This window comes from Lissotriton vulgaris, chromosome 4_1, assembly GCF_964263255.1.
Source record: "Lissotriton vulgaris chromosome 4_1, aLisVul1.2, whole genome shotgun sequence".
Taxonomy (NCBI): domain Eukaryota; kingdom Metazoa; phylum Chordata; class Amphibia; order Caudata; family Salamandridae; genus Lissotriton; species Lissotriton vulgaris.
Window position 1 is genome coordinate 661,663,963 of NC_141691.1, and position 25,898 is coordinate 661,689,860.

General features: G+C 44.7%; 1 protein-coding gene across 1 annotated transcript in view; it reads right to left on the bottom strand.

Annotated features, from left to right (window-relative positions):
* Positions 1-23,245: 23,245 nt before the first annotated feature.
* The window catches only part of LOC147722400 (leucine zipper transcription factor-like protein 1), a 353,962-nt gene continuing 351,309 nt past the window's right edge, over positions 23,246-25,898 (bottom strand). Inside the window, exon 10 of the mRNA XM_086964922.1 lies at positions 23,246-25,100. Within this exon, the coding sequence (XP_086821048.1) occupies positions 25,082-25,100 (19 nt within the window). The 3' untranslated portion in view covers positions 23,246-25,081. The remainder of the gene's footprint in view (positions 25,101-25,898) is intronic.

Consider the following 25,898-nt stretch of genomic DNA (forward strand, 5'->3'; position numbering starts at 1 on the left):
CGAAGGCGCATTCCGAGGGGAGAAGAGTAGAACATCCTACCTCTCTCCAGCGTCTCACCACGCTCTCTCCACAGTTCCCTTTCTTTAGAGAAACATAGTCGCAGGTGCTGACTCTACACACAAAGACCTGGACCTGCAAGCACGGAATGCACCAACGGACCGCAACAGAGCCGGCTCCTGCGCCACCACCGTTCTGCTCCGGGGGTCAGGCACCATTCAGGAAAAGAATAAAAAGCTGCACAGGTACAAAAGAATGGGAATTAATATTCCGGGGCTGGGGTGGGACGGAGGGGGCGGTGGGGGGAGTCCGCTAAGAACGTTTCATGCAGTCAGCCGAAGAGCTCCTGGGAGAGGTCTGTAGTCACACGTCAGAGGAGCTGACAGCAAATGTTAGCTTCTGGCCGCCATGTTCCCCCTACAGTCCTACCATGGCTGAGTGGCCGGACATTTATGAATTCCAGAGTATGACCATATTTTACATTGTTGAGGACCCATTTGTCTGTTCTAACTGCATTCCATTAATCGTAGCATAGGGAAATATTTATCGAATTGAGGTTGGTATTTGGCTGAATCACAGCAGGTGCTGGGAAGTTTTCACTGATTTCTAATATTGTCCCTGGTCTGAGCAGGTTGTTTACTTCTGGGTTGCTTTCTGAAGTCAGCAGCAGACGGTGGGGCTCAATGCGACAGCTGCTGTTGATAGCCATATCTAGAACATTCATATGATATGATTGTGGTTGGTACTTCTGATAGTTCCCTCGAAAGGAATATGACCCTCTGCCAAGGGCTCCTCGAAAAAAAGTGTCTTCCTATATCGCAGTGTACCTAATGCTTTAGCTGTATCAGTATCCTTCTTTATTTCTTGTAAAGCGCAATCAATATGCTTCCCAAATAGTGTGTGTCCATCAAATGGCATATCTAAGATTTTACTTTGTACCTCTGAACGGAAGGTAGTAGACGTGAGCCATCCTTGGCGAAGGAGAACTGCTGCTCCTGCCATTTGTCTAAAAGCCAGCAAAGCCATATTCATAGCTATATCGATGATCTCAGAGGCTGACAGTTCCCCTTCCAGCAAAGTTTTTCTTGCCTCCTATTTTTTACCGTCTGGTAAAAGAAAACAGAATCGAGATATGAAGCCACATCAGGCCACATTTGGCGGTCATATCATCCTGGGATTGAGAGAAATTTGCAGCATGCACTGACGCGCCAGCAATAGTGGTAAATCTCCTCCCAATGTTGGCTAAACGTCTTCCATCTTTATCAGGCAGAGCTGTAATGGGTACAGAAGGATTCTGCGATCTTCATTATGCAGCCTGAATAATAACAGAATCTGGCCTAGGCTGTCCCACTAAGCATGCATGTGCATCATCAGGGACTTTATATTTTTTATCAATCCTAGGAAGGATTTCAGGCACAGAGTATGGGTTCTTCATGATTTTAACTCCTTCTTCCCAAATATGATCTATAATGGGAATTGTGCTTACAGATTTTCCATTTTGATCCTTAAAATCATATAAAAACAGTCAGACTGTTTAAAGGCATTGGTAGGTAAAAACAATTCGCCGCTCTTACCATTAATGCATGAAAGACCCCAATATTTTCAGGCGGAGAGTCAATTGCTTGAAGAGCTGGCAGAGAAGGTGTAGGATTAAGTAATCTTTCCACTCATCTACAATAGTAGGTGTTTTAGGAATCTCACCTTCCTCTGTGTCATTGTCGTCATCCTTTGGTATCTACTCTTGTGGCACAGGTACAGAATCTTGTGACTCAGTAGTGGGGACAGAGACTGTTGCAGAGTCCAAAACAGGCGGATGAGACTTTTCTTTTTCCACAGTTCCTGCTGCTGTAGGGAAGCAAGTGTGGTAATTATGCAGCATATCCGTGAGATCCTGCACTAATGCAACGGGCATTTGTATCATAGGCTCCTGGCGAGGCATCAACACCTGTGAACTTTTCATGGGCTGATGTTAATGTGGCCCATAATACTCATCTTTATCTTCCTCTTCCTGAAATTGTATATGAAGTTAAGAAGAGCTGCGGGCCGGACTAAACAACCCATCATCTTCAGATTCCTCCAAAAATTGACTAGGATGCAACGGGGAGATGAATGATGAGTCTTAATAAAATCCTCTCGTCGACTGGATCATCAACGAGAATCTAGAGGACAAGACTGGAGAGAATTGTAATGAAGAGGGCCTCTTTTGTTCGGCATCAACAAAATCCTCGACAGTGAAACGGACACCGTTGATGTAGAAAAAACAGTTGTCAACTATGGTGTAGTCGACAACATAACTACTGCCGATTAAGAAATCATCATCGATGAGGTAGTCGTCGTCGATGGTGGAGGTGTCGACGATGGAAGTATCTTCAGCAATGGAAGTGTCATAGACGATAGAAGTGCCATTGATGGTAGAGACGTCAATGGTGGCGGCGGCGGTGTCGTTGTTGGAGGCACCGTCAGCAGTGCAGGTGCCGACGACGTAATGGATGTCGTCGATGACAGTAAAGTCTTTGTTGAAGCTTCAGTCGACGATACAAGCGCCGCCGACGAATGCTGAGGTACAAAATCCAACGGTGGCTTGTCAGACTCTGAGTGAGACTTAGGCTGCTTGCAGGCAGTTTTTGAAGCAGATGTTTCCTCGGAAGGGAATGGAAGCTTCCCTTTTTTGAGGCAGTATGCTCAGAATCATGATGGGTCTTTTTTTTGGTCCTCATATTACCTCAGGTAGATAAGCATCCTCCTGGTCACTGCCGTCCCATTTGTTTATATCTTGGGGGTATAGTCTCCGCTGATGTCCCTACGAGTTTCCAAACCATGTTGTACATCATATGCTGACCAAGAGGTATATTCATTGGACTTCCTAATCATAGTGTTCATCGTCCAATAAGTTCAAAAATAGCCCGAACTCTGTTTTTTTTCTAAGCGGATTAGCCTTTTGATTGAGATCCATAAAGAATCTCAGAGAATTCCACCACTAGTTCCATGACTCTATTTACCGCAGCGCGCACGCTTACTTTGCCATTCCTGTTGAGTTTTTACTCTTTTTTAATTCACCTCGCACTACCACGCTGCTGACTCAGAACGCAGGCGCTCATTTTTAACCTTGGACATCTCTGGGGGCGATAATTAATCTGTAGATCTTACCTGCGCACTAAATTGTTTTCACCCCATACTTTGCGGGATATAGGCCGATCCAGTGCTTGCTTTGACCGCGTTGCAGCGATTTAGGCCGCCATCTTGGGTGAGGAAAACCGGGAGGGTGCCGATTTGCGGGCACCATCTTGGTTGCGGGCCAGAGGTTGCCGCGTAGGACTCCCGCGCTTGGAGGAACATTTAAAAACTGGTTGTCTCCTTTGGCAGGTAGACTCTATTTACCGCAGCGCGCACGCTTACTTTGCCATTCCTGTTGCATTTTTACTCTTTTTAAATTCACCTCGCACTACCGCGCTGCTGACTCAGAACGCAGGCGCTCATTTTTAAGTAAGGGACTATCGTTTGTACCAACAAACCTACAAAACCCAATAGAAACCAAAAGAGAAATATTAACTTTTCTCAGAAAAATTAGACTTCAGGCCTTTTTCCTAGAAAGAGAAGCTAAAGAAACGGTAAACATCAGTGGTTTGAAAAATAAATCTAAATTCCTACCAGAGAGTGTTTTACTGCCGCCAGATATTTCAATATTTGAAGATGTAGTTTTACGTGAACTTGATGAACTACAATCCAAAAAAATCTTTTATAACACTAACTGCAGCAAAATGGAGAAAATAGCATTAAAAAACCTTTCGGAAAACGCGAGTTTAATTATAAAACCCGCTGATAAGGGAGGTGGAATTGTGTTATGGGACGTGCAGAAATATGACCAAGAAGTAAATAGACAGCTGTCCAATAGGATACATTACAGAAAATTAGAGATCAATCCTTCAGTGGGGCTAAAAGAAAAAATCTTTGATATCACTAAAGAAGGCTTAGACCTTGGTTGGCTGTGTAAAAAAGAATTTGACTTTTTAAACACAGAAGACAGTAAAATACCAAACATTTATGTACTGCCCAAGGTGCACAAGTCAATAATAGACCCCCCGGGAAGACCTATTGTGTCGGCGTGTGGGTCTCTATTAGAACCCTTGGCTAAATACACAGACTTTTTCCTGATTCCGATTGTCAAAAAAACTAAATCATATATAAGAGACACTATGGATTTTATATCCAAAATTGAGAAATTACCATTTGATGAAGAAACCCAACTGCTAGTGTCTTTTGACATAGAATCATTATACACAAATATACCGCAAGATGAGGCGATAGCGGTAATGTCAAGTGTATTAAATGCGAGAGAGAGACCACATCAAGTCCCTTCAGAATTTATTGTATCCTTGGCCAGCATTTGTTTAAAGAATAACTTTTTTAACTTTAAAGGTCAACTTTATCTACAAACATCAGGAGTAGCAATGGGGTGTAGCTTCTCACCAGAGATAGCAAACCTTGTGATGGCAGAATTTGAAAACAAATTAATTTATAGTGACATCAACCCCTTCAGAAATTGTATAAAATTCTGGTGTCGCTTTATAGACGACATTTTTTTAATTTGGGAGGGAGATATCATCAGGCTACAGGATTTCCATAATTGGCTCAATTCCCGTACAGTGGAATTCAATTTCACTATGGCATACCATCAAAAGAAGTTAAATTTTCTAGATGTCTATGTACAATGCAACGAAGGAGAATTACAAGTAAGCCTGTACACTAAAACGACAGACCGTAACACACTGTTACACTTTTCCAGCTGCCACCCTAGAACCCTAAAAGAAAACTTGCCATATGGCCAATTCTTGAGGATAAAAAGAAACTCTAGTAAAAAAGAAGACTACTTTGTGAGCGCAGAAATCCTCAGAGAAAAATTGGTTAACAGAGGTTACCCAAAGAGGTTAGTGAAAAACGCTCTCAAAAGAGCGTGGTTCACTCCAAGAGAAAATCTATTAACACCTAAAATAATGGAAAAAGAGTCTCCATTAACATGTGTCTTGACCTTCGACCCAAAAGCTAATAAAATCAAAAAGATTATCCAGAAACATTGGAAAATCATAGAACATCTAGGAATCCAGAAACCTCTATTTGCGTTTAAAAAAGGCAAAAATATAAGACAAATGCTTGTGAAAGCTGAGAGAAAAGAGGACAAAAAAATAACAGACCTGAGAGGAATGTTAAAATTGCCCCCTATAATTGGCCATTATAGGTGTTTGAATTGTGTGGCCTGTAATTTATCATCTGACACAAAAGAAATAGAGATTAATGGATTAGTACACCAACAAAGGAGTTTTTCTAATTGTAACACAAGGAATGCAATTTATTGTATTACTTGTCCGTGCAAAAAGACATACATTGGGCAAACCACCCAGATGGTCAAGAAACGCATTCTGCAACACAAGTCACGTATCAAATGCAAAACTACAGGGGCTCCTTTAGTACAGCATTTTGAAACACACCAACATTCAGAGGAGGATATAATCTGGTCAGTATTATGTGTACTAGATAAGACCAAACCAGAAGAACTTGAATCTAAACTAAACAGATTAGAAGCAAGACTAATTGAAAAATATAAAACAGCAACCACAGGGTTGAATGAAAAAGATGAAATCTGGTCTTTATTGTAAAGCTGTGTGAAATTGGAATGTAACAAACTGTAAATTTGTTCCTTGATATGACATGTAAACAGATACGGTGGAAATATAATAATGGAAAACATTGTTTAGATTGTGAGGAGCGACTGACCACTTAATTAAATATATATACACTATTACTTTAGACTATATTATGAAATAAGCCTCATAATACAACATGATCTATAAGTAAAGCATAGAACTTATAACCCGTTTTTTTCATAAATATGGGGCATTCTAATGAGGGTAGCCATCAGTAATGCCTATCTTAACAGAGAACCGAAATAGTCCCTCGTTTGTGTTAGTGTGGGTAAACAAGAAGCAGTATAAGTCCCCTTCTCGGTTTCCATATATACCACTCCGGAAATGAAGTCCTTCCTTAGTGTCGTTTAAATAATAGAGGCGGACATACACAAACACTCCAGAGAGTCGACCGATTGGGAAACACGGAGAGACAATACTAAACGTAAGTGTTATGCGCCTGCTAGAGACTTAACAAACGCGGTATGCACACAACGCGGTGCTTATTAAAACGGGTCGTGTTTACATATCTTTCAGACCCCGGGGAGAGAGGAACGCGCACTGCAGAGGCTTTCAACCCGTGATTGAGCAATTAGAAATAATTAAAGAGGCGCTGTGAGCACGAGCTGAGTAAGTCCGGTCCCAATTCATTTAGAAAGCTTGGTGGGAACCGTGAGCCAAATGGTTGGTTTACTTTTCACACAACACGGTGCTTATGAAAACGGGTCATGTTTATATATTTTTCAGACCCCGGGAAGAGAGGAACGCGCACTGCTGAGGCTTTCACCCGTGATTGAGCAAATTAGAAATAATTAAAGAGGCGCTTGGAGCGCGAGCTGAGTAAGTCCGGTCCCAATTCATTTAGAAAGCTTGGTTGGAATAGTGAGCTAAATGGTTGGTTTACTTTTACTTATAGTGGTCTCTTTCACTAGATGCTGAAGTCGTGAGGCTTACGGACATAACAATATTATCATTGCTTGGATTGCCGAGTGCGCAGAGAGTATTTTCATATATTAAAAGAGCCCATGAAAAAGTTGATAAGGGTTCTCGACTCTAATACCGGGTAAATACCACTATATTTGATAACGCTTACTGAGTTAGAAAGTCTTTTGTAAAATATATGTAACCAGAAACAACAGAAGGTATCTATAAAAATCAACGAGATCTAGATACAATTCTCTCACTTGTTTAATGAATTTAATTGAACTAACAAATGGCAGGTTACAAGGGTCAGTCCGCTCACAGAAGGAATACTTTACAAACTATGTTTGATTGAATGTCCACATGTAAATATGTAGATAGGTATTTTTGGTTATTAATTTCTGGACCTTGGAAATGATGTCTGTTTCCCTTCTTTTTAATTGTTGTTTGTATAGATGGATTGTGAATAGCCCTAGTCCTGAAGAGGCCAGAATTGATTGGCTGAAACGCGTCGACCATACAGAGACAGCAGATACATATAAATAATTCTGATTAATTTGAATAGTGTGTTGAGGGATCTTTAAGACATTGGGTTAAATTATTTCCACCTAATTGTTTTCCTCATATGACTCTGCGTGATCTCAATAGGAATGTCTGTTTAAGGTTTTGGTGAGACATCCTAACTCGAAACGAAGGGCTTCTATTTTGTTGTATATATGTAAAAACTATTTGTATATACAAATGTGTTTTTGAAATCTGAAATGAGAGATATATAAATTTTCTTACTTGATAAAAATAAAAAATAAAAATCATTTGGTAACAACCGCTTACTTGTCTGTGGGTCACGATGAGATAGGAGGCTATATAAAAGAGATAAATATACTTAGTGTGGTCACAGTGATATAAACACTAATATAGGGAGTACTTTAACTTTATTCCTTATTATTTCAAATTATAATACATACCGTATAACCAAGGTACCAATTTCTTATTTGAGTCTATATTACCCAGGTACCCTTTGGTTTAATGGGTTTCCCCTGTCCTACATAGAGCATTTTTAACCTTGGACATCTCTGGGGGCGAGAATTAATCGGTAGATCTTACCTGCACACTAAATTGTTTTCACCCCGTACTTTGCGGGATATAGGCCGATCCAGTGCTTGCTTTGACCGCGTCGCGGCGATTTAGGCCGCCATCTTGGGTGAGGAAAACCGGGAGGGTGTGATTTGCCGGCGCCATCTTGGTTGCGGGGCCAGAGGTTGCCGCGTAGGACTCCCGCGCTTAACGGCTACTTAAGATGGATAGTTGCCAAGCGCACAGTGCAGGCGCGCAGCAGACGTGCCAATGGTGCCCCGGAGGTGCACCAGAGGTAAGCCTGTTTGCGCCCGTTCGAGCCCAGGTCGCGACCAGTGCCAGTCATGCTGCTTCTAGTACACTCCAGAGAGGAACTTATTCAGCTTGGCCAGCCCCCTAAGGCGAGTAGCCTGCCGGAGACTACCACTAGCGGCCCTGGGGTGCTATCTTGTGGCTTGCTTAACGTTCGGTCCCTCTGCAAACATCATGTTGAAATTGCACACCGAATCGATTCCTATGGGCTGGATGTGCTATGTCTCACAGAAACATGGACCCGAGCTGACAGTGAGGTAGAACTTGGACTGGCTTGCCCTCCGGTCAATATAAAATTAGGCATAACCCACGAGTGGGGAGAAGAGGTGGAGGCGTAGGACTCATCTTTAGAGACACTCTGGCCATATCTCAGCTTGAGATTAAGGAGGTCCGAGCTTTTGAACTCATGGGCTTTTCACTCAAAGGACAAAAAGGAGTGCTGTACTCCGGACTGTTATGCTATAGACCACCTGGTAATGCATTATCAACTTTACCTGAGCTGATTGATCTTATTTATGATCTTTCTAACACACATGCCAGGCTAATAGTATTGGGGGATTTCAATCTGTGGCCAAATGGGCCCTTTGACACAGCCTATAGAGATTTGTGCCAGGCCTGACTCAATATCCAACTGCAGCAGCTGGTGCTCTCCCAGACCCATCTGAAGGGTCATGTTTTAGATTTAATCGTCACCCAAGCTGCAATCAGGGATATAAGTATCCAATGCTAGACGGACCATGCTCTTGTCCATTTCTCCCTACACCTCCCTACTGACTTTTTGAGAGATAGTAGTTCGGGTTTCACCAAAGTCAGTAGGCAATGGTCCAGACTCCTGAAAAATTCTGGTCCACCCACTTTACTACCTGGTGGTTTTTCCTTGGGGGGGAAATGTGGAAGTGAGCTATTTAAATCTGTGCCAGCAAATTACAAAATCCTTGGATAAAGTGGTTCCCTTCCGGAAAGTTAGGGATAGGCATAAGTTCGCCATGCCTTGGTACTCCAACGATCTTCTCCAGCAGAAATTGTGGTGTAAACAGGCGGAAAGAGCCTGGAGGAAGCATTATTCAGAGCCGGATAGAGCTCTTTTTAAAAAGTCACTAGCGGAGTATAAAGCACAGATTAAATGCGCTAAAGCCAAGTATCTCGAGGATATGTTGATGAGGGCATCAAACAAGTCACAAACTTTGTTTAAGATCGTTAATGACCTTTCCCGCCCGGCTTGTGCTACGAACAACATCCTGGCCTCTCAGGCCCTATGTGATTCCTTGGCAGCTGCATTTGAGGACAAGATTGCTACTATTTTGAGTGGACTCTCCAGTTCAGGCACTCCTTGCCCTCAGCCTTCTGTGGTTCTGGCACCTCTATCCATTCCAGGTGACCCAGAAGAAATGGTAGGACAATCTCGGCTGGACAGTTTTACTCTCCCTTCCTTTGAGGAGTTCGGCATTTTGGAGAATGGTGTATCATCGAGCTCGCCGATGGACCCGCTGCCTCATAAATTTTGGAAGTTGTTCCAAGAGGATCTCTTCCTTCCCTTATACTCCATTTGTCATCAGTCCTTCAGTACCGCCACGGTACCTGAATGTTGGAAAATGGCAGTGGCCTCTCCGCTCTTGAAGAAGCCCACATTGGATCCCACCTGCCCGGCGAACTATCGGCCAATCTCGCTGCTACCTTATCCTGTTAAGATCATGGAGAAACTTGTTACTAAATCTCTGTCCAGCTTTTTGAAAACTAATAGATGTGGCTCAGTTCTGCTTCCGGCCAGCGCATGGCACGGAATCTGCGCTGGTGGTCGTCCTGGATGATCTTCGTTCTCAGTTCGACACTGGTTGGGCAGCCTTTCTAGTACTGCTCGACATGTCTGCCGCGTTCGACACGGCCAGCAACGCCACACTTATCAGCAGACTGGAAGAGATTGGGGTAGCTGGGCTGGCGCAGGAATTGCTGGTTTCCTACCTTCACAACAGACACCAAGTGGTGGCGTTGCCACCTTTTAGATCTGGCATCAGAAGAGTAGGGCAAGGTGTGCCCCAGGGGTCGGCAATCAGCCCTATTCTATTCAATTTATACCTCCGTCCCTTGATCAGATTGGTCAAATCCTTCGGTATCTCGGCAATTAATTATGCCGATGATACACAGCTCATCTTCTCCTTTGAAGGCAAAGATGCAGTGTCTAAGGAGACCTTCCATCATTGTATGACAGCTACTGCGGACTGGTTGCGAGATAATTCGCTCCAGTTTAATGGGTCTAAGACGGAGGTGCTGTACTGCTCATTGGACCTTACCCCGCGCCCTCTGCCGGCGGATTTCTGGCCAACATCTTCCTTGGGTACGGTGGTGGCGGCAGACTCCGCTCGCAACGTGGGTGTCATGTTCGGCCCTAATCTACAACTGGACGTTTTTGTTAAGACAATCGCCACATGTATGATGTTACTCCGTACTTTGCGTAAGATCCTTCCTATGCTTCCGGCACAGGCTAGACCGGAGGTAGTGCGTGGCATTATTCTTAGCAGGCTAGATTACTGCAACGCACTGATTCTGGGCGCACCTGGCACTTTGATTAGTAAGCTACAGCGCGTACAGAATATGGCAGCTAAGCTTGCCCTCTCTCGGTTGCGCTCAGCTTCCTCCTCCTTGGCGCTTAAAGATCTTCATTGGTTGCCTGTCCAGCAGCGCATCTGTTTTAAAGCATCTTGTTTAGTCTTCAAAACCCTTCATGGTCAGGGGCCGGTTTTGCTACAAGAGCTTTTTTTCATGGTACTCCACTGCCAGACCTTTGCGCTCCTCTTCGGCTTGCCAGGTGGTAGTCCCTAGAATCCAGAGGCTACGGAGGGGTGGCCGTTCCTTTGGTTATACTGCCGCCAGACTATGGAACTCTCTTCCTCTGTCTTTGAGGAGTTTGAATGAACTTTCTTTCTTTAAAAACGGTTTGAAGACCCATCTCTTTCCCAGGGCAGTGTAAATTTGTGATTGCGTAATGGTCAAGGAGAGTCAAAGCGCAAGGATGCCCTCTGGGTGACAGTCTGCGCTATAGAAGTATGCGATACATACATAAATACATACATGTAGGGGGGAGCCACTTGACGCCACCTTTTACATATTTCTCTTCTTGCTAAAGAGTCAAGTAAAATACAAGCTTGTACTGCAACCCCAAAGAACCTTCCAAGCCACCCATTGGCTGCATAAGACCAAACAAAATTAAGGTAGGTCTTATCTTTACTTCTTTGCCCAAAGCTGACCCACACTATCCCAAAACCTTTTCAGCGCCGGGCAGGTGGCAAACATGTAGATATTGTCTGTTTCCTGGCCACCACACCTTTTACATTTGGCATCTCCACTTCCTCTTATTTTGAACAGCTTAAGTGGAGACCAGTAGATTCTTTGTAGAGTGAAAAAATTATTTCTCCTTAAAGCAGTAGACTTAATCACAGAATAAAGCATGCCTAGAGATACTTAGTATATATTGTTCAGCTCTTCATCAGGCAAGCAGCCTTCCCAGACCAGGTAAGGGGGTCTCAAACTTTCTTGCATTGCAGCGAGCGGGTATCCATACCAAAGGGCCACCTCCTTCTTTCTAGATCTTAAAGGTCTGTCTGCCTCTTGCTACCCGAAAAGGCGTTTTTCTGTACTGCAAGGTACCCAATGCCCTAGCAGTATCCGTATTCTTTTTGATTTCCTGCAATGCATCATCTATGTGTTTGTCAAATAACAGGTCTCCATCAAAGGGCATATCCAGAATCTTTGTTTGGACCTCTGGGCGAAAGTTACTAGACTTTAACCAACTTTGACGTCTACGAGTCGCTGCTCCAGCAAGCTGGCGAAAACCCAAAGAAGCCATATCCATAGAGATATTGATATTCTCTGAAGCAGCCCTTTCGCCCTACAGAAGTATTTTCCTCGCTTCCTGCTTTTTATCCTCAGGCAGATAATCAAGATAAGGTGAAATGTCTGACCATAATTGCCGGTCGTATCTACCTAAAATCGCTAAAGAATTCGTGGCATGAACTGTAGCGCCCGCCATGGTGGTAAAGCGTTTACCAATATTGTCTAGGCGCCTGCCATCCTTGTACGGTGGAGACGTTATTGGGACAGATGGATTGAGTGCATGTGTCAGTATGGGTGAGTAACAGAGTATGTGAAAGTCAGTATGTGTAAGTGACAGGGTATATGAGTGACTGTATGCATGAGTGAGTGAATGTGAGAGTGGCTATAAAGACAAGTGTATGCTTCTGTCAGTCTCACAAGGGTATGCTCTCGCCTCTGTTTAGTTGAGTGTTGCTCTCAGGAACTTCTTTTCTTGTTCTGGTTTGGGTGATGATTTTATTCTGTTTAGAGAAAATCCCAGATTGTGCAGCATTGACATCAATGCGTCTATGTGTTCCTTGGGAATTTGCTTTTACTAGCCGGTCGTCCCAGTAAGGATATTCATGTATTCCCTTCCTTCTTAAATGTGCTGACACTGTGGGTGCTGACTTTATGCCAATTGCTAGCACCTTAAATGGATAGTGTTTTTCGTTTATCACAATATGCAAGTATTTTTCTGTGCCTGTGGTTCATTGGAATATGAAGCTATGCATCTTTTAAACCTAGTGTCGCCATAAAGTCTCCTTGTTGCAACTGTGGTGTGACCTCCAGTAGAGTTATCATTTTGAATTGGAGTCTTTATAAATTTGTTTGGGAGTCAGAGATCTAGAATCGGATGAAGTGTTCCGTCCAGTCTTGGTATTAGGATGTATGTTGAATAGTTTCTCTGGTTGGTCTAGTTTGAGACCTCTTTCTATTGCCCCCTTCTGAAGCAATTCTTGAATCTGATGTCCTTCTCTTTTGCACGTTTTGTTTTCTTTGGACATTTTACCAGAGGTTTCCTATTTAGGTCTATACAACAGCCAAATAGTATGATGTTTAATATCAATTTGTCTTTTATCTTCTCCTATTGTTGGTAGAATTCCTTTATCCTCCCTCCCACAGGTTGTATGTGTTTGAAAGGGCCCTATTGTGTTGAGTCACTTACTAGATAGTTTAGCTGCTTCTCCTTGTGGCTGCGGTCTACCTTTTGCTCGTCCTCAAAAAGGTTGTTTTGGTGTAGTCTGGTACTGCCATTGTTGTACCCGTGTTTGTGCTTGGCTTGAATGTGTTAGACCTTGATGTGTGAACTCCCTCTCCCTACATGAAATATGCCCTGCTGCGCATACATCTTGGTGTTCATCCATCAAAGAACCTGGCCCCCACTTGGAAGAAGTCTTGGCCCAACAACAACTGTTGCCCTATGCAGATATGTTTAGAAAAGTTTACTGCACCTGCTCTGCGTGTGCATGTCACTCATAGTTCAAAGGCGAACAATGTTAACGTCGAGCCTTACAAGTCAGGACATGATGCTCAGCAGTGATGCACAAGTTACTTACCTTTCGGTAATATAGCTGTAAGAAACATTAGTTAGTTAGAGTCCTTACCTTAGAATAACCCCCAGACGTCAGACTGGATCCGGAGAGTTTTCGTCAGCAGTACCCCTGCACGTCATTAGGCGTCGTCTTCTGCTTAGCATCCGTCTTCGTGATTGCCAGAATGACGTACCCGGAGTACTTAGAAGCCGCCCTCGCGCGCTGACGTCAGTTATGTACATAAGCATTTAGAGCCAGGAATGCAGAGCCATGCAAGAAACCAACACTAGTGCCATGAAACTAGGGCCCTGAAAGGGATGACCTTAACCCTAGATATCGGTTCGCAGAACGGGGAGGATGGGTGGGGCGGTAAGGAACGATATATCTTTACCAAAGGTTAGTAACTGGTGCATCTGAAAGAAACACATTAGTTAGATTCCTTACCTTAGAATAGATACCTCAGCAATACCAACCCCTGTGGTGGGTCTGCGAACCAAGATCACACCAGGAAGTCCTGGAGAACCGAATGGCCAAGGAAGCTGTCTCTCCGGACTTTGAGGTCTAGACAGTAGTGCTTGGCAAACGTGTGCAGCGAGGCCCAAGTGGCTGCCTGACAAATGTCCTGCAAAGGGACTCCCCATCCCAGGGCAGTAGTAGCTGCCGTGGCCCGAGTGGAATGGGCGCGCAGCCCCTCAGGAGGTCCCTTCTTAGCGCCCACGTAGCCAACAAAAATGTGGTCGTCCACCCGGAACTGATGTGTGCGATTCAGGTAAAAAGAAAGCAAGCATTTCGGACCCAGACGGTGGAGCCTCTCTTTCTCTTTCGAAGGATGCGGAGGCGGAAAGAAGATGGGCAAGCAAATGGTCTGGCCGATGAGAAAGGCAGTAACCACCTTGGGTAGAAAAGAACGTTGAGTCCTCAGAACAACTTTGTTCGGATGGACAGAGAGGAAAGGAGGCTTAGAAGAAAGAGCCTGGAGCTTACTCACTCGTCTGGCAGTGGTGATGGCAACCAGAAAAGCAGTCTTGAGAGTCAGAAGACAAAGTTATGGAGTGGCTCAAAGGGAGCACACATCAGATAGGTTAACACCAGATTCAAGTCCCACTGAGGCATTACGAAGGGAACAGGAGGAAACATGTGAGTAATGCCTTTCACGAATCTATTTACAACAGGGCACTTGAAAAGAGAAGGCTGATCAGGAAGCCTCAAGAAGGCTGGAACAGCTGAAAGATATCCCTTGATGGTGCCCAGAGCAGAGCCCTGCTGGGCCAGGGAAAGCAGAAAGAGGATAACCTCTGAAAGAGGGGCAGAAAGGGGATCCACAGCCTTTGCTGTGCACCATGCCACAAATTTGTTCCACCTGCAGGTGTATACCGTTTTTGTGGAGGGACGCCTGGCTGCCAGAATGACATCACAGACTGCAGGAGGCAAGTCAAATGGCATTAACTGTCGCCGCTCAATCTCCACGCATGTAGGTGGAGGCTGGACAGGTTCGGGTAGAGGACCGTCTCCTGCTGCTGCTTCCCACAGAGGGAAGGAATGCCTTCAGTGGAAGTCTGATCACCCGCAGCTCCAGAAGGTTGACATGGAGCCGGGACTCCGCCGGAGACCAGAGGCCAATGATCTCTGCCTCTACCATGTGGCCCCCACCATCCCAGGAGGGATGAATCCGTAACCACTGTGTGCTCCGGTTGGGGTAGGGAGAGGGATCTGCCACTGATCCAATCTTGGTCCGTGAGCCACCACTGCAACTGTCTCGCAGTGCCCTCCGAGAACAGGATGTGGTCGGACAGGTTGCCCTGATGTTGTGCCCACTGGAACTTCAGGTCCCACTGGAGAGCCCGCATCCACCACCTGGCGTGATGTACCAGCAGGATGCAGGAGGCCATCAGACCCAGCAGCCATGGCCATCCTGACCGAAACTAGGGATAAAGGCTGAAAGATCGGAATCAGAGCCTGAATATCCCGAACCCCCAGCTTAGAGGATAAACCCAAAACTGCGCCAAGTCCAGAACCGCTCCGATGAAGAGTAGCTTTGGGAGGGACTCAGGTGTGACGTCGGCACATTGATGGAGAACCCCAGCGAATGCAGGAGGTCGGCCGTAGTCTGGAGGTGGGAGACGACTGTTTGGGGCGAGCCCAACTTCAACAACCAGTCGTCGAGATAGGGGAATACTGGAACCCCTGATGTGTGCAGATGAGCTGCGACCACCGTCATCCCTTTCGTGAACACCCGAGGGGCACTGGTGAGGCTGAAGGGGAACATAGTCAACTGAAAGTGCTTGTGGCCCACCGTGAACCGCAGGTAACGCCGATGGGCCGGTAGGACGGGAAAATGGAAATAAGCATCCTGCAAGTCCAACGCTACCATCCAGTCTCCAGGGTCGAGGGCAGCCAGAACCTGAGCTAAAGTCAGCATCTTGAACTTCTTCTTCTGGAGGAAGACGTTGTCGCTCCTGAGGTCCAAGATAGGGCCCCCCCTGCCCTTCTTGGGAACCAGAAAGTAGTGGGAGTAATACACCCGCCTTACTGCTGGGCCAGGAACGCGCTCGATGCCCCCCTTGGCCAAGAGGGCCGTAACGTCCTCCTGCAGAAGTTGCAAGTGAACCCCCGACATGCGGTGGTACTGCAGTGACATGGCTGGAGGGGTCGTCTCAAAGGGTAGGGAGTAGCCCCTTCGAACGATTTGCATCACCCACCTGTCCGAAGTGATGGTACGCCAGTGGAGCAGGTGATGGCGAACTCTGCCTCCCACTGGCTTGGAATGTCCGTGAAAGCTCGGACTAGGAAGGCTTTGAGGCAGAAGCTGCGGGAGCAGATGTGGACTGACTGTCTCTCTGTCCCCTTGCTCCGCACGTCCTCGTTAAGGTTGGTTCTGCAGCATGTGGCTAAGCGAATGTGCAGGGGTGCCTCTTCCTTGGCCACGAAAAGAGCGAAAAGCAGAAGTTTGCTGGCACTGGGCCGACAGGCCCAAAGAATTGGCCGCAGCCCTGGAGTCCTTAAAGCGCTCCAGCACGCTATCTGCTTTGACGCCAAAGAGGCGACGGCCATCAAAAGGCATGTCCATGAGAGTGCTCTGGACATCCCCATAAAAGTTTGTGGACCGCAGCCAGGCGTGGCGATGAATTGCCACCGTCATAGCCATCGCTCTACCCAGCGAGTCCGTGGTGTCACGTCCACATCGGAGGGAGTACCTTGCTGCATCCCGTTCCTCAGCAAGAGCTTGGGCGAGCCGTGTCCTGGCCTTCTCCAGAAACTGGGGCAGCACGTCCGCCACCGTAACCCACAGAGAGTGTGTGTAACGGTCCAAAAGGCATGCAGTATTAATGCTTCGCAACCCTAGACTGAGGGAGGAAAACAGTTTCTTGCCAAACTGTTCCAGCCTTTTGGATTCCTAGTCCGGTGGTGCGGTCGGGAAGGCGGTTTGGGACGTGGAGGCCTAGATAACCAGATTCTCAGGGGTGGGGTGGGTGGACAGAAAGCAGGGGTTGCCCGGAGCTGGGTGGTGGCGCCGGGCCACATTCCGAACCACAGGAGGGACTGTGGTGGGCTTGGACCAAGTGTCAGTGAAGGCCTCATTAAACTGCAGCAGAGGCTCCGAAGAGCTTACTGGCAGTTGAAGCACCTCAGTGAGGAGGTTAGTCCTCACGGTCGCTGCAGAGAGCTCAAGGCCCAAGGCCTTGGCCGACTTGCACAGCACCACAGCAGAAGTAGCTCCCTCCTCCGTAGCCACGGAAGGAGAGAGAAAACCACTGTCAGGCGAAGTGTCTAGACCACTGGCCTCCCCTAGCTCATCTGCCCCGTCCTGACTTAACTGGCACTGCTGTGCCAGAGGGTCCTCAGACCCCTCCTAGTCCGCCCCTTCATCCATGTCCTGATAAACAGGCAGACATGACGGAGCCGGGGCGTAGGTGAACAAGCCACCAGTTGGCGTCGGAGATGGCGCCGATCCGACGTTGAGCCCGGGCAGAGGCTGAAACCGGGGCTGGCGTCACACGAGGACAGCGCCGGTGGTGGCTCTGAGGGGGTTGGCGCCGGCAGGGGAGTCGTGAGGTCAACCGGGATCCAGGCCTGGATCCCACGGGGTCATGCGGTGCCGGGACCGAAGTCGGCGGCCGTGCCCGGGCCGAAGCAGCCGGTAACACAGTGCTTGAACCCCTAATCGGACCCCCAGGGCCCAAAAGCGTGCCGGCAGGGCCAGACAGCAGAAAGAGAGTCCTCATGGCCACGAGGAAGTCTCAAATCTGCTCTGGAGTCGCATTGAGCCCAGGGACGGGAGGGTGTGGGGCTGGATGCGACTGTGCGGGCTCCGCCGAAGCCGTGAGGGCGGCGCCACCTGAACCCTGGGCTGAGTCGCAAGGGGAGGTCGAAGAACGATGGTGTTTCTTCAAGTTCTTTTTGCCATGCCTCGACTTACCGGAGTGCGAGGACTAGGATCCTGACGAGCGGTGATGACTCCAGCTCTGCAGCCGATCCCTCGACTTCCTCCTCGACCGGGACCTCGAGCGGCGCGGAGCTGACTGCTGGATCTCGAGCAGCTTACAGGAATGCTCCCGCCTAGCCTTTGACGTCAAAGCCCGGCAGTTGGGGCACGACTTGTCGCCGTGGTCAGCCCCTAAACAGTAGAGACAGAGGCGGTGGGGGTCAGTAACCGACATCAGTCGGTGGCAGGCGTCACACAGCTTGAAACTGGGCATCCCTACTGGCACCAGGAGTCGATGTCAACTTGAAAAAGGTAGACAAAAATTTTCCAAAAGTTAGTCAAAAAATGACTAAGGGTACGCTCTTCCCTGATCTGTGCTTTCTGGCGCAGAAAAAAGAACAGGCGGCGTCTAAGTACTCCGGCGACGTCATCCCGGCGATCACGACGCCGACGACGAACGCGGAGCCGCAACCGACGTGTACCGAAGCGCAGGGGTACTGCTGACGAAAACTTTCCAGATCTAGTCTGATACCTGGGGGTTATTTAAAGGTAAGGAATCTAACTAACATGTTTCTTTCAGATGCCTCTGCTAAATGGGCCCTGGGTGCATTCAGACAGCTAGAAGTACCCTGACACCCAGCAGTAGTGTGAGGGTATGACCCCTCACCGGGACAGGCTTGGGGAAAGAGGGCCCAGCTGTTACCATCCTCCAATGCACTAGCAATTTCATACCCTGGCTGGTTTGTTGGAACCTACCTTGTGTCCAGAAGACTGTCATATGCTGCTATCACCATCTGCAGTTGACGCCAAGCTTTCGGTTATCGAGGTCTTGCTAAACGGCTTCTTTGCTGTTTCTCAAATTCGGTTGTCTCTTGATGCCCCAGCCTTCTCTGAAGCTCTGCCACTTGCGTTGTCCTTTGAATGGAACCCGAGGAGTTCCTATGGCTTTTGCTTGTTTTAGGTCGATGAAATTCAACGCAGAGGCAGTTTTTTTTGTTTTAGAATCGAATGAACGAGACTCGCCCCAGCATGTTTTTTCTGCATTACCTGCGTCTGTTTATGTTTTGACTTACGATGTTCCTTCTCAACGTCGATGACCCTCATCTCGAAGTCCACGCCCTCTACTTCGCCCACCTCAGCAATATTATCCTCCTCCTTCCTCAACAGCCCCAGATCTTTCAGCGATAGAGTTTCTTTCTGGCCCTGAATGGTATAGTGTGTCTGGCTCGATTTCTCACTTACCTTCAGAGTTTTGGGGTATAACACTGCACTAGCGTCTCAGTCGTTGCTTTGGTGGTCTAATGGAAGACAGAGGTTGCACACTTGGTGGCTATTCTTCCGCGCAAACTTGTGGTGGCACCTGGGACAGAAACAAAACAGTGTGTTTTCCATGTCAAATGGAACAGAAAGCCCCCTGCCTGGACATTCTCTGATCTTCCTCCAGTATGTAGACACTCGATGATCCAATCCGATGTTTATCTGCAGTCTCTCGTGTTCTTGCTTCAAGGAACTTTTAAAGTAAACTTTCTTCATTTCCATGCTTGAAGAGCCTTCAGCGATGCTTCCAGAGCCAACGGCAGAAAAAAAGAATCTGAAGATGGCGACCATGTGTGGAAGCTCCCAGGGAAGGCGTACGACATCAGGAGAGGCTGGAATAGACACCAAATGTGGGACCCTCAATGTCCTACAAAAAAGAAAACAACAAAAAACAAGCAGAGAAGAAGGGCTACTACTACACAAACAAATTCTGGACCCACCCACAAGATGGCTGAATAATGCACAGCATGGTAATCTAGAAAAAATTCACGCTGCAAAAATGACGTTGATGCACCAGGGCGGTTGGTTTAGGGCCTCGGAGGCGTCGCCCAACCTCACCTTCGGCACGGACTGCATACAGTGCTCTCTATCAGCAACATTGAGTCTTACGTTTTCCGGATCCAGTATGACACCTGGGGATTTAAAAAAATATATTTTACAGAGTTTTATTTACAGCAAACTTGACCCGGTATCAGAGCGCTTTACATAGCACCAGTTGCGTTACATGAGGACACATTGATTTTTGTTAGGCACCGGGAGATTGTGATTTGCCCAGAATCACAGGATGTTTGGCGTCATTGCAGAGACTTGAACCTCGTTCCCCAGATTTGAGGTCGACAGCCCTAGCTGTTAGGCCAACTCCTCTCCCCAATTCACTCCAATTGTTCTGCAGGTGAGGAATCTGTAGGTAGATGTATTCATCAGAATGTGAGATATGGTGGGCCTTAAAGGGAGAGGGATTAGCCTTCCTGTGCTCTGATTGACTGAAGGGGACTCAAGCAAGTGAACCTATGAAAGATCCGATACTGGAAAATAAAGGAACTAAGGGAGTAGGGTGCCGAGGAAACAAGTACTGGTTTGGTGACGCACATAATATAATGGGCAATCCAATAGCATGATTATTACTTTATTTTTTTTAAAGCTGTGTAAATGTAGTTTCTCGTCCTCTTTTCTTGACAGCAGCTACGAAATGTTTTTCTTTTGAAATTTGTTGAGAAACAAGAATGTAATTAAATCTTTGAGTCCCCTTAAGTTTAAATACATAACGACAAACATAATATTAATTAAAACATTTTATTTGGCTATTACTGATGCAATTCAAGATAATGAGGAATAAAACACATATAAAGAGACACAGTAAGCTGCATTCGATAAGAGATGAATAAACATGTACCTGTGGAAATGCCTACATGACAAATGATAAATGTAATTTTGTTTTAGCGCAGATGCATGCGTGTGTATAGCAGGGGAAGATAAAGAGTGACTGATTAAGCATGTTTCAAATCATTCTAAAAGTGAGAACAGGCGAGATGTATCTAGGGACAGAAATTAATTTAACACATAGTCGAATGTGGGGACGAGAAGAAGACTATAATGAATTACTTTTTTGTTGCTGGAAGTGCTTTGCCGTAAGTGTTATAATGGTCAAGCAGGATGAAATAAATCTGCTATTTTTTTTTTTAAAGGAACCACTGCTGCAATAATTCACAGAAAGCAACAAAACCTCTAGTTAACGGCAAGACCAATTAGGCTTGTATATACTTACGTAAACTCAAGAAGGAGGATGTCAAACATTACCAAATACCTAGATTCCGAATAATTTCTTCAGAGAATAGTGTAACAATGTTTTTTTTAAGTGAGTGACAGATTTCTATCTACTCAAACAGTGAAACTCTGTGTAAGATACTTACTCTTGTAACTAAGTCTCAATGCAACAATATGCAACAGATTTTTCCATAGGCAACTGCACAAACTTATAGGAAATTCTCCAGTAAGGCAACAAAGCCTTCACAAGTGGTAATGTGCTATTGTATGCATAAGTTCTGATAGATTCTTATTAAAAACAAATCAATCCTATTTGTTTTGCTATAGGTTTATTGTGGAGTGACATGACAAATGTGCAAGTCATTAGCTGAAATCTTTTCTTAAGAGGAATGTGGTACTGAAGAGTGAGGAAAGGCTAATCACATATGTGACAATGAGCCATTATTTCAATTGAGCACGCTTGGAACACTGCGAAATGGCAGCAGAAATAAGACCATGAGGAGTCTGCATTCAGACAAAGACGTGTTTAAATATCTGAGGAATGTGCAGCTCCTGATAGGGAATCAACCTGTGCTAACAGTTGATGCTTACGTTGGTGTCTAACCCACCCTTAGCATGCACCTTGCAAATCTGCTCCAGACAGTAAGTATCTAACTTCCCCGCTCTGACCCAACAAAAGGAAAAGCAGTGGAGTAGGCCTACCAGCAGCAGCAAATGAGGGTGATTACAGATGGTTCTCCGGGATTCATGGGCAGAAGGTCACGTAAGCAATTAGGATACACTATGTTGAGCCGTGGAAGCTCAGGTAAAAACATTGGACATATTCACCTGGAATCCCAATTACCCCAAGCCTCCCAATACTAGTTTGCTGCTTTAAGCAATCTATATCTATCACTAAGTTTGATTACATTTTTCTTCTGCCCATTTAACGCCTCCTATCTTTGAGTGCCCTTGAAAGGTTATCTAGGTTCAGTAGTACTTTATGATATAGAACCAAAGTCTTTCCCACCTATGATGTATTCGCTACTTTTCTAGAGGCGCCTATTTTATTTATTTAGCAAGTTTTATAAAGTGTGAACATTGCCCATGGATATCAGAGCGCTGTAGATAACAACCAGATATGGTTTCATAACCTTTAATATCAAGCTTCAAAAGTGGTCCTATTTCATAACATTGAATATTAGACAACATAAAAAAAATACACAGGGATAAAGGTTCTTTACTTAACCACCCCCACATGTATGCTCCCACTTCAGCAATGCCTACTCGAGTAATCGCTACAACCTGTCCCCGTGCTATACTGTGGCGTCTTCTATCTAATGACTGATAGGTAACCATGGTCCCTTAAGATTGCCGAGGAGTAATGCAGGGTTTCCATACAACATAAAATAAAAGAGAGACAAACACAGCCAAAGAGGATCAGCCCAGTCAGAGCCCAACTCACTTCTGACATATGTTCTACATTTAAAAAGAATCGAAAATGACAATTTTTATATAAAATAAAATGTGTAAGACTCAGCGCAACCTTAAATCAAGTTGCAACAATATGGAACAGACAATTACAATGGTGAAGATCTTTTACTACAATGCTCCATACTTCTTTCGTATTGCTTTGATATAAATGCAGGCTTGAGTAATACCATAAGATGGATTTCACAATATGCATTTGTCACAGAAAAACAATGACAGTAAGCCACACAGTCACTGCCTGACAAGAACTGGTCTGATGTTTCTCTATGACATGTATGGCATTCAATATGACCGTCCTCCTTTTAGGCCCTATGTACGTTGTAACCAAACTATTTTTAGGGTTCCATAAGCCTTCTCATAGCACTATTTAATTTCAGCACAGAAGCTCTTGGATATCCTACAGTTGTTTTTTAAACCAACAAAATGTGTTTGCTTGGTAATTAAGACTCATGAAGATAACTGTGGGTTCAGCACTGAATCCTATACCTGGTATCTTAACCGCTTGAGAAATTAGACAAAAAGAAAAAAAATGTTTTTGAAATTTTACAAATCAAGTATTTATAGCTCCTCGGACACAAGCATTAAAGATAGACAAACATTAATCAAAACAAAATCGCAAGTTAAGGTAATTAAATTATTTCCCCTTTTCTAGGGCTGTATAAAAACAATTTGCAGCAATGGGGTTGATTGTCTGGTATGATAGAAAAACTTTATGCCACATGTTTCAGGCATGTTTTTATTGGCAGAACGACAGAAAGGGTTTTAAAAAAAATAAAAAAGATGACTGTTACATATGACGTGCCACTGAAGTTGCCAGACGGTAGTATTTTTGGTCAAGGTAACCTGCAGTTACAGGTCTGCTCATTAAACAGCAGGCGTGTAGGTAGGGACATAGGATCCGACTTTTCACTACACTGCATCGGCATTTATTCAGCAGTCAAGTACCAGTCGAGGACAAAATGTACAATGGAAAATATGCAGTTAAAGAAACACTAATCCCTTCCACATTAAACAACTAATAGACCTAAACTAAATATCACAAAAACATATAAATGTGTGTGAAATCGTTAATGTTCCTGGCAAGACACTTTGGCCCACTGGTATCGAAAGGAGATGTATGCAACGATTACCGCTGCGATTCAAACAAAAACCACCAATGTACTTTTGGGGTAATGTCCAAACCCGGATCAAAGGCGTTTCTTGAGCAGGCAATTCCAGGATTGGATTAGCTGCGCCAGCCTACACCATTTCCTCACATCTGTTTTTTAAGGATCTTCTTTGGCGCCATAAAAGCCCATGTCCATACATGTATAAAATCTGTAAAAATGCAAATCTCTGCATTAAGCTACCAGTAGGTTTTCTAGGCTGTGTGCTTTAGGAGAAGAACCCACGTGTGCGGAGAATGGTAAATCCAGCTTGTGAAGAGCATGCATAAAAACTATGCTCTAACATTCAATACACTTTGTTCCATGTCTCAAAACAGTCTATGCAAACTCTTTCAGTCGCTCCTGCACACAATAACAGGCCCCAAACAAGAAGGCCAAAACCTAGTAAGTAGTGCTGGAAACTGCCAAACTTTGCAACTCGCTCAGTTTGACGTGTCCTTGTTCGCAGCAGTTTTCAGCACAAATACAAGTTTGAGTGAACATTTCCTGAAGCGTCTGACTGCACAAGAGGTCGTCCACTACAAGTGGAAGTCTTTTCCTACTACAGTTTCTACTATGTAAGCACTGCAGAGTTCACAATGTTTCTGGGCGAACTGAACAACTTATCCCACCACCAGAGCAAACATGACGCTTCAGTTACACTTCTTTGTGCATTATCGGTATATAATTATGAGAGTAATGGACGGGAAACCATTATAAATGTACCCTTAACAATACGTGCTTATACTAACAAAGCGAGTGAACTATAACATTTGAACTCTTGCATCTTCTTTTTTGCTATTATATTAAAGAGATAGAAAGTCGGGCATCTTTCTGGTTTCAGTAGACAAAAATTCTATTTTCCAGGACTTGCTTTCTCAACCTTCTCTGCAGAAAGCGTTCAATTTACCTGTCATGGTCCGACAAAACATATCACCTCTACCAGCGTATTTGAAAATATATGGTAGGAATTTAAATATTCCTTTCTTTTTTAGGTATCCACACGATAATGTTTGATTTCCTAGATATTCTAAAACGAATAAATGTTTTGAATTAATTTATTGCTATCCTAAGGGTGATAATGTTGTTTGTACATGCACTATGGAGTTTCAGAATACAGAATAGCTAGTTTTCACAAAGCCTTGGCTTCACAGGTGCATGGAAGCACTAAAAAGAAATGCATCCTGTAAAAAAAACATTTGCTTCGGTGCACATTCTGAAACAAATTTGTCACTAGGAAACTTTCTATACCAAGCACTGAATGTGACGACTTGCATTTTCAGAAATATACATGACAAAATATTTTTCCCGATAAATTTCCGTTTTTGTTAGCAAAAATAAATATTATTAGGTGCATTTTTTTAATCCAGCGATTGTAATTCTGATAGCATTCAGGTTTAATAGAATTATCAAATCGTGCTTCATACTTTTTTTTGTAAGGTTGAATAAAAAGTACATTTTTATGAACACAAGTGAGGCTTTAAGGTTTGAATAACAGGAATATAAAAGAAAATGGAATCCCAAGAAGCGTGCCGCAAACTCAGCAGTCTTGGGATCCTTTATATGGCAGCTTCGTAAAACAGGTAACTTCCTTTACTTCAATCCTCAGGTTCGTATCTAAAACAAAGCAGAAATCAAATAAGCATAATTAGGTGGCAAATGTTACAATTTAAAAAAATGTTAAAGTGACGTGCTGCCCAGGCCCGTTAATTGCCAAGGCACAACTTACTTCATCTACTGTTAACTACAGGCAAGACAGTGTTTATGGAAGAAATGAGGCAGCCAATAGGTCTGACTTTTGTACAGTGAATACATTCAACACACACGGAGAAGCAAATACAGCAAGGTTGTTAAAAACGTATACATACCAATTCACAAAAAAACACGTAGTCACAAAGGGAACATTCCCAAAACACACAAATGTAGCCATCTACAAAGAAAACATGTAATGGTAACATTCTCACATAGCTGCCAATTGTTCGAGTTCCATTTGTAGCACCTTCAGTCAGTGTAGGTTGTTGCGCAAAAGCATTTTTGCATGCTGAGAATTTTAACCAAATATTTATAAAGATAAAAACAAAACTTCAAGTCTAAGAAATGTGGTTGTTTAAAAAAACAGAACTGGCCAAAGATTGACAGAAGTGAATTCTCAGCTACAAATAGCATGTAAAACTGGGGACTGCAAACGTGCATTTCGCTGAAATACATCTACACACACACACACAACAAACATCTTTGTAACAATGCAACCACAAAAATGTAACCAGCTTTAACATTAACTGGTATTATTTAAAAGACTGTTAGAAAGGCATGCACAAAACATTGCAAGAAAGGAAGGTAGGGAGTAGTTAAATGTTCCAAAGGCATCATGCATTGAATGAATACAAAAGAGAACATTAATTTAAAAGGACATTG